The 9,685-nt window shown below is 43.4% G+C and overlaps 1 protein-coding gene across 1 annotated transcript in view; it reads left to right on the forward strand.

The window, feature by feature from the left end:
• Positions 1 to 9,129, forward strand: part of CCDC83 (coiled-coil domain containing 83) — a 72,231-nt gene extending 63,102 nt beyond the window's left edge. The window contains exons 10-11 of the mRNA XM_073612941.1: positions 470 to 564; positions 8,895 to 9,129. Of these exons, the coding sequence (XP_073469042.1) occupies positions 470 to 564; positions 8,895 to 9,074 (275 nt within the window). The 3' untranslated portion in view covers positions 9,075 to 9,129. The remainder of the gene's footprint in view (positions 1 to 469; positions 565 to 8,894) is intronic.
• The last annotated feature ends 556 nt before the right edge of the window (positions 9,130 to 9,685 follow it).

Genomic DNA, 9,685 nt, shown 5'->3' on the forward strand with positions numbered 1-9,685 from the left:
CACACACACAACACATGGAACTATGTGAATTCAGCTTAAAAAAGCAGTGCTTCTATATTTGTGTCTAATATCTTGTAGAGTATAGTGTCAGAAAATACAAGAGGATCCTGGGATGGCTTCAGTGACCACTCCAAAACCAATGTCTATAATCCTATCTTAACAATCGAGAAAGCATAGAGTAGAGAGGATGAAGGGTCAACGGCATTCTCAGAAGGGATCTGCAATGGAAGTCCATATTTCTCTTAGAAAAGGCTACTTTTGTGTATCCAGAGATAAATTACAAACTTCTCTACAGCCCTTGGCTCTTTAGTGGTGGACTGTTTAGCTGGAGTAGGTGTTATTATGTTGCTTCCAAGGGAAAATTCTGGTTTTAATTCACTATATCATAAGCACACGTGAGGTTGGACAAAAGAAGAGAACATGATAGGGCCAAACATGGATATGTGTATCACTAATCTTCTGCTTCTAGGTGAAGACAGGGAGCTCGCCACCTCTGAGGGCAGAGATTCCCAGATCTTTCTTGATCTGAAACACTTACTGCATGAGGATGAAAAGGATTTCAAAGTAAGTGGAGCCCCCATAGAACTGCACAAGTGAAACATTACCACTGTATGTGTGATGTCAACATCCATAAAAAAAAAAACTTTTTACCATATAAAAAATGAAAACAAACTTCATGAAAAATGAATGTGGCACTGAAGTACTATTGGTGAACACTGCATGTCCCTAAGAGGTTAGCAAAGTCACAGATAAGAAAACAATGTTTTTTTTTCATTATGTTATATATACTATACATACAGAAAAGCCCTTTCGCACGGGCAGACCATCCACTGTCCTCTATGGAGCGGCGGATGTCAACAGATACATGTCCATTAACACTCACTGACATCTGATCCTATCCGCCAAAAACAGAGGGATGGGGGAACCGTTCCCCATCTGTCTGGCGGTTCGGAACAGATGACAGTCAGATGTAAACAGACAAGTGGTCAGTTTAAATCCGACTGCCCATAGAGGAAAGCGGGCTGTGTCCACTCTTGCATCAGCAGAGCATACAAAGACTGCTGAGCAGGTGGATCCGCTGGCAGAGTTTCCCGGTGTGAAAGAGCCCTAATGCCGTGTACACACGAGCGGACTTCTCGTCGGACTGAACTCCGAAGGACTTTTCGACGGAGTTCCGACGAAACGGACTTGCCTGCACACGATCACACCAAGGTCCGATCCTTTTGAACGTGATGATGTACGACCGGACTAGAAAAGGAAGTTCAATAGCCAGTAGCCAATAGCTGCCCTTGCGTCTTTTTCGGTCCGTCGGACTAGCATACAGACAAACTGTTTTTTCGATAGGAATCAAGTCCGTCGGAAAGATTTGAAACATGTTCTATTTCTAGGTCCGTCGGAATTTTCAACAGAAAACGTCCGATGAAGGTCGATGAAGCCCACACATGATCGGAATGTCCGCCAGAATCGTTCCGTCAGACCTTTGCTGCCGGAAAGTCCGGTCATGTGTACGCGGCATTAGAGTTTAGTTTATAGAAAACTTGCCCTGAGAGAAATAATATGATTTTTGTACTCACTGCAAAATCCTTATCTTAGTCCATTGAGGACCACAGGAAGCCCTAAACCTTTGGGTTATACTACAACCTACAGGAAGATTGGACACTGTCAAGCAAAATACCTCTAGGCTAGCGCAAAATATAACTCCTCCTACTTCCAGTATACCTCAGTTTGTTAGCAAAGCAGTACCAAGAGATTCCTGGAACACCTCTGGGAGCAAATACCACACTCCTGGGTCCAGACGCTGCTGGCTGAGAAAATTTGCCTGTCAATTGTCAACGTTGTTAATGTAAAGGGCTGACAAGGTTGAAATATTAAGTTCTGCCCAGGACAGGATTTGCTCTATCCCTTGCTACAGTGAAACTTCTTGTTCCTCCCTGAGGATGGATGGATGCTATTGCATGGTCTGACTGTATCCAGATTGGCTGGCCCTCTTATTAGTTGGTCCAGTGCTGTATAGACAGCCATATTGCCCGAAACTCAAAGATGTTGATCAGGTGAGATTCCACCAACAACCAACAAAATGCCCAGGACTTCCCAATAGCAAATAGGCTGGCTTCTGTCATCAGGATCTTCCAGAACATAAGAAGAAATTATTTCCTTGACTACAGAAAATCTGAACACTGGATTTAGGAACCATAAAGACACTTTTACATCTAGACTCCATTGGATTTTTTTACTTACCATAAATTCCATTTCTTGAAGTCCATTGGGGGACACAAGAATTCAGATACAGTTGGGGTTGCTGTCTACAGGAGGATTAAAAACTGCCACACAGAAATAAAAACCTAAATCAGTCGCAATACAACCCCTCCTCTAGCCAGCATGCCTCAGTTTTGTGGTAAAGAAGTACCAAAGACATCAGCAAGAACACAGAGGGATGGGACCTGTGTCCTTCAATGGGCACCAAGAAATGGATTTTACGGTAAATACAAAAATCCCATTTTCTGTCTCATCTATTGAGGGACACAGGAATCCAGATACAGCTGGTTAGCAGTTCAACTAAGGGTGAAGAAAATAGCAAAAAAACTACCATCAGGCCTCACAAAAAGGGACCAGCCCAGCAGCTCCAGAGATGTGGACGGGCTACCCGAATCTGAATAGAAGAAGTGGAGCCCCCTACTTGACATGGAAACCTGTCAGTATGACTAGAGGGGAGAGCATGGAAGATAAACCCAATGCTTCAGACCAAGATTTAGGTTGACAACTCACTGCCAGAGGGGAAGACTCCACACGCAAGGGAAAAATGCCAAATATCTCCTGAGGCATTACCAATTGCGGTTTTAAGCACATGGCCAAAGAGATGATGTCCCATGAAGACCAGCCCTGTCAGATGCTTTTTGGATATGTCATCAGCATGCCAGTAGTGCAACCATAGTGCTCTGTGCATATGCTTGGACATAAGATCCATACGGGATAGAAGTTTAGAAGCTTGTAACAAGCCATCTCAACTGATGCATAAGGCTCAAGACATTTGCTCAAACCTTTCTCTGAAAAGGTGTTTATCTCAGTTGAGGACAGATCCCTTTGGAGGTAATGGAAGCACTCTGACACGATCTGGCAGATTAGGGTCCCTGCCAACTAGCAATGAGGTTTGGGTTCACCGCTTCAATGGGTTTGAGGCAATTCCTGCAATCTCCAGATTACTGGTCCCATTTTTTTAAGCCATAATGTACTGCATGGCCCTTGAACTGGTTTAGAAGAGCCAACAAGGGGGCTTTTGGATAAGCCAGCCCTCTCACTATAAAGAGGAAGGCACAGGGAAGTCATAGTGTCAGTGAATTGGACAGTGTTGTTGAAAATACATAGGGAGAAAATGAGAGATTAGAGTGAGTCAGGAAATTGTACTTTCATTTTCATTGCTAGCTTTTTGGATAGCTGTCACTTGTCACTTTTAGCTGCTATCCCATCCATAGCCCTTTTTTTTTTTTTTTTTTTTTGCTGCAAGGCTTCCTATTGCTTTTTATTTTATGCAGATTTTTTTGTTTACCCGAATTAATACTTCCACCATAAAAACAGCGGGCTTTGGTTTCAGTGTGGAGTTTTGGGGTTTTAATTTTATTATTTTATTTTACTTTATGTTTATAGGGCTAACCATTTGTTCTTAGAGCTGATTTTTTTATTTTTTTCACAGCAGGCACCTAAACAACCCAGCATTGTATCAGTCACATTCAACGCACTCTCTTTTCACCACAGTGCTAAAATGGAAACTGAAGGTTCGTTGGCAGGCTTCACCCCTTTAGGTAACATCAGCCATCAGGAAAAGGTTCCGGGGAAGCAACAAATCCACTTCACCAGCCTGATCTATAGGACTACTCCTTGCCTATTTATGTATGATTGTCTAATACATAAATGGGCAGGATGTAGTCCTATAGTTCAGATCGAAGGAGGTTGGTTTGTTGCTTCCGCAAAACGTGCTCCTGATAACTAATGACGCAATCACACGAGTGGACTTTTCGACCGGACTGGTCCGACGGTCTATCCGACGGACTTTCCAAACAAACGGACTTGCCTACACACGATCACACCAAAGTCCGACGGATTCGTACGTGATGACGTACAACCGGACTAAAATAAGGAAGTTGATAGCCAGTAGCCAATAGCTGCCCTAGCGTCGGTTTTCGTCCGTCGGACTAGCATACAGACGCGTGGACTTTTCAACCGGACTCGAGCCCATCGGAAAGATTTGGAACATGTTCCAAATCTAAAGTCCGTCAGATTTTCGACCGAAGAAGTCCACTGCAGGTCCGATGAAGCCCACACAGGGTCGAATGGTCCGTCGGACCAGTCCGGTCGAAAAGTCCGCGGCATAACATTACCTAAAGGGGTGAAGACTTCTGACAAACTTCTGCTTAACATTCCCAAACTGTCTCAGTGGGGTTGATTTACTGAAACTGGTGCACTCAGAATCTGGTGCAGCTGTGCATGGTAGCCAATCAGCTTCTAACTTCAGCTTGTTCAATTAGGCTTTGACAATAAAAACTGGAAGGTGATTGGTTTCTATGCAGAGCTGCACCAGATTTTGTACTCTCCAGTTTTAGTAAATCAATCCCAGTGTCTTCTCCTTCTTGCAGTATTCTCCTTCCACTGTTCATGGTCAGGGTAGGAGGCATCGGTGTGAAGGGACAGTCTTCTCTAGTCTAGGCGTATTTGGCTTCTTTGTCCACAGTGCTTTTTACTTTTGTGAGTACATTTTAATTACTACATTATGGACTCTGCACTGTTCCTTTATATTGTTTTCCAGGCTGTGATGTCATCCTCAAATCACAATTTAGAGAAAGCCTTGTATTCATTGATACAAATACAAGGCTTCCAGTGAGTGGTAGAGCAGCACTTAGCTCAACTCGGCTTTATTCTGACCGCAGATGGGAAGACCTTGCACCACTGCTGCAACACAGCGCTGTATATGGTATGCTGATGAATACAGCGCAGAAAGGAGCCACATCAGTTCATATAGGAAATAGTTAATCTGGGCCAACTTGGTCAAAACTAACTTTTTAAAGTAAAAGTAAACCTGGAGTTAGGCTTTAGGACATTACCCAAGCATACAGTATAAGCCTCAAGGTCATACGAACCATTTGTACCTTAGGTTAAAGTGAAAGCCCATGCTAAAAACTAAAATGCCTGCATCTATAGACACCAACATTCTAACACTAACCTATCTAGCCCTGTAAAGAAAAAAAAAATCAGTATACATACCTTTTCTGTAGGCGATCCGACCCGATCTCCAGCGGCAGAAGCACAGTCGACAGCGGCTGTGAAATTATTGGGAAGTGACTTACCCATAGACTTACTATGGGCTTCCATCTGTCTCAAGATACGGTACAACAGGTGTGGTGCCCAAAATAATTTAAGTATTGGCAATCTATTATAGATACTCTTAAGAGTTCATCAAGCGCAAGTTGTTCTAGGCCACTGGGTGTGTATCCTAGACAATGTAGATGAGGAACTGTATCCTAATGAGATAAGGGTGCCAATACCCAGGCTTCTGTTTTTTTGCTTGAAAAATCAGTGCATTGAAGTGGGCACCTACAGTATCTCACAAAAGTGAGTACACCCCTCACATTTTTGCAAATATTTTATTCTATCTTTTCATGTGACAACACTGAAGAAATGACACTTTGCTACAATGTAAAGTAGTGAGTGTACAGCTTGTATAACAGTGTAAATTTGCTGTCCCCTCAAAATACCTCACACAGCCATTAATGTCTAAACCGCTAGCAACAAAAGTGAGTACACCCCTAAGTGAAAATGTCCACATTGGGCCCAATTAGCCATTTTCCCTCCCCAGTGTCACGTGACTTGTAAGTGTTACAAGGTCTCAGGTGTGAATGGGGAGTAGGTGTGTTCAATTTGGTGTTATTGCTCTCACTCTCTCATACTGGTTACTGGAACCTCAATATGGCACCTCATGGCAAAGAACTCTCTGAGGATCTGAAAAAAAATTGTTGTTGCTCTACATAAAGATGACCTAGGCTAGAAGATTGCCAAGGCCCTGAAACTGAGCTGTAGCACGGTGGCCAAGACCATACAGCAGTTTAACAGGACAGGTTCCACTCAGAACAGGCCTCGCCATGGTCAACCAAAGTTGTTGAGTGCATGTGCTCAGCGTCATATCCAGAGGTTTTCTTTGGGAAATAGACGTATGAGTTCTGCCAGCATTGCTGCAGAGGTTGAAGAGGTGGGGGGTCAGCCTGTCAGTGCTCAGACCATACGCCGCACACTGCATCAAATTGGTCTGCATGGCTGTCATCCCAGAAAGAAACCTCTTCTAAAGATGATGCACAAGAAAGCCCACAAACAGTTTGCTGAAGACAAGCCAACTAAGGACATGGATTACTGGAACCATGTCCTGTGGTCCGATGAGACCAAGATAAACTTATTTGGTTCAGATGGTGTCAAGCTTGTGTGGCGGCAACCAGGTGAGGAATACAAAGACAAGTGTGTCTTGCCTACAGTCAAGCATGGTGGTGGGAGTGTCATGGTCTGGGGCTGCATGAGTGCTACCAGCACTGGGGAGCTACAGTTCATTGAGGGAACCATGAATGCCAACATGTACTGTGATATACTAAAGCAGAGCATGATCCCCAGGGCAGTATTCCAACATGATAATGACCTCAAACACACCTCCAAGACAACCACTGCCTTGCTAAAGAAGCTGAGGGTAAAGGTGATGGACTGACCAAGCAGGTATCCAAACCTAAACCCTATTGAGCATCTGTGGGCCATCCTCAAATGGAAGGTGGAGGAGCGCAAGGTCTCTAACATCCACCAGCTCCGTGATGTCGTCATGGAGGAGGGGAAGAGGACTCCAGTGGCAACCTGTGAAGCTCTGGTGAACTCCATGCCCAAGAGGGTTAAGGCAGTGCTGGAAAATAACGGTGGCCACACAATATATTGACACTTTGGGCCCACTTTGGACATTTTCACTTAGGGGTGTACTCGCTTTTGTTGCCAGCGGTTTAGACATTAATGGCTGTGTGTTGAGTTATTTTGAGGGGACAGCAAATTTACACTGTTATACAAGCTGTACACTCACTACTTTACATTGTAGCAAAGTGTCATTTCTTTAGTGTTGTCACAAGGAAAGATACAATAAAATAGTTACAAAAATGTGAGGGGTGTACTCACTTTTGTGAGATACTGTATATTAGAGGACTGGTAAGTAAGTCCAGGTCAACTTGACCCTTCTTAAAGCAGAATTCCACCCATTTAAAAGGCGGCAGCTACAAAAAGTGTAGCTGCTGACTTAATAAACAATCACCTGTTCCATGGTCCAGCGATGCAGGTGCCCGAAGCCTCGCTTCACTCCCCGCATTGTGAATGGCCGGCAATCTTCTGGGACCTGTGACGTGTCCCAGAAGATTGCAGGGAGGGGGGGAGAGGAACTTCCTTCTGGCGCCACAGCGCCAGGAGAGGAAGTGACAGCTGGGTGCCTGTCATAAATTTTATTGTAGCAGTCTGTATGTGAATAGAGGTTATACAGAGGCCTACTTTGGGTATTGTACTTTGATATTTTGCTTTGATTAAATTACAGAAAGATAAACATATGGCGTTGTGTGTTTTGTTTAAAAATACATGTGGCTATGGGGGAAAGAAAAAAGATACAACAGGAAGGGAGAAGGAATCCCTCCAATGTAAGGGAAACAACCGCCCACATAGTTGTCAACATTGGAAGATTTTCCCTCTATTCCTGTTCCAGTGACAAATTACAATTTTGGATTTTCCCTCACTTTCAATCCTACAGACAAGGGTCATCAAGACACATTGAGGGAGGATCTTCACAGTAGGTTCACAGAGCAAAAATAACCTGACCAAGATTCTAACCCTTCCATGCTAAATCCAGAGCTAAAAGGGTGGTTTTAGATACATCTTAGGTAAAATTTTTAACACAGTACTTATAATTCCGATCATTACAGAGGATCAAATCGGTCGTAAGTGGTTCCTGATCATGTGATGACTTTCAGCTATGACATAATGAAGCTGATGCCTTCATTCAGATGGTTTCAGCTTACAGATGGCAGTGTGTCTGTTTAATACTGTAAATGTCTAAAATAAGTATAGTTTTAAACAGAGGTACATTTTGTCTAAGAAAGTTTGGAGACCACTGTTCTAAACTAAGGGCCAGTTTATTGTCCTTCAGACTTTAGGGGGGGCTGGTCTGAGGCCAGTGGGAGTAGAAATGTTACTTGCATCAGTGGAAATGGAGGGGGGGGGGGGGGGTAGTGCCCCATCTTTGGGAGGAATATTGCCCCATCCTTGATATCATTGGGACGAATAGTGCCCCATCGTTGATAACATTGGGAGCAAAAGTGCCCCATCATTGATAACATTGGGAGCAAAAGTGGCCCATCGTTGATATCACTGGGAGCAAAAGTGCCCCATCGTTGATATCACTGGGAGCAAAAGTGCCCCATCGTTGATATCACTGGGAGCAAAAGTGCCCCATCGTTGATATCACTGGGAGGAATAGTGCCCCATTGTTGATGTCAGTTGGCAGAATAATGTCTATCAGTGGGAGAATAGTGCCCCAAGGACCGGATAAAGGCAAAAGGCCACATCCGGCCTTCAGGCCTCAGTTTGGAGAGCACTGATTTAAACAAAAACAGCAGGGTTTATAAACACAGTAAACCATATGCAATTTTTATATATGTTCTTCAAAAATGATTAAGGTGGACAACCAAAGCCTTATAGTCAGGTTACCAGATGTATACTGCTAAATTTAGCCCAGGCATTTAGGCTTTAATAACCACTGGGAAGAAAAGTTGCTTTTTTTTTTTTGTTTTTACTACAAGAACCACTTTGGGGAAGCTCTAAAAACGCCCATTTTTCTTTTGCAGGAATACTTACATCTGGGCCCAGCGGAGCTAAAATTGTTAAGCATCGAAGGACAAGCTGTGCCACTACACAAGGAGAGTGTAGAGGCCAAAAATTCTGATCAGAATGAAGGACTGTCCCCTCCCAATAAACTGAAATGGCCAGTTACACCAAGGATGATAAAATCAGCTTTTCCATCTTAACTAAAAATGTTACTCAACAAGTTACTGTATGTAGAATAAATGTGCATTTCATTCAGCTGTATCTTTGTGATCTTCCAAGTGGGACAATGGCAGGAAAGTCTATATGTACCTCCAGTGTCAGTCATAGACAGAACATCAGCCAGCTGATAGAGTGTAGCCCGCCGACTGGAGAACGTTTTCCTGAGATAGGCATTATGCCCTTATTTACATGAATGCTGGCCTGCAGCTTAATTAAAAGGAACATGTCTGTGCCCCAATTAAGTCTCCTTTTTATCGGGCTGGAAGAGGGTAGCTCAGGATTTTTCATCATCAATCCCCCTAGCATAACAACCTTTAAGTCCTCATGCACACGGACGTTTTTACAGCTGCTTTTTTTGCAGCTTAAAAAGGCCTGTCTATGTTAGTCTATGGCTTCATGCCCACCTAGGCGTTTTTGAGCTGCAAGTGGCATAGGCGTTTTTAAGCTGTAAAAAAAACCCAGGACCAGTGGGTTCTGAGAGACGTTTTTCAGCTGTAAAAACGCTAAAACGCTCAAAAACGTCATTCACCAAAGTTTTTTAGCGTTTTTGATCCATTGAAAAAAAAAAAAAAAAAAAAAAAAAACGCTCAAA

This window comes from Aquarana catesbeiana, linkage group LG02 (assembly GCF_042186555.1).
Source record: "Aquarana catesbeiana isolate 2022-GZ linkage group LG02, ASM4218655v1, whole genome shotgun sequence".
Classification (NCBI taxonomy): domain Eukaryota; kingdom Metazoa; phylum Chordata; class Amphibia; order Anura; family Ranidae; genus Aquarana; species Aquarana catesbeiana.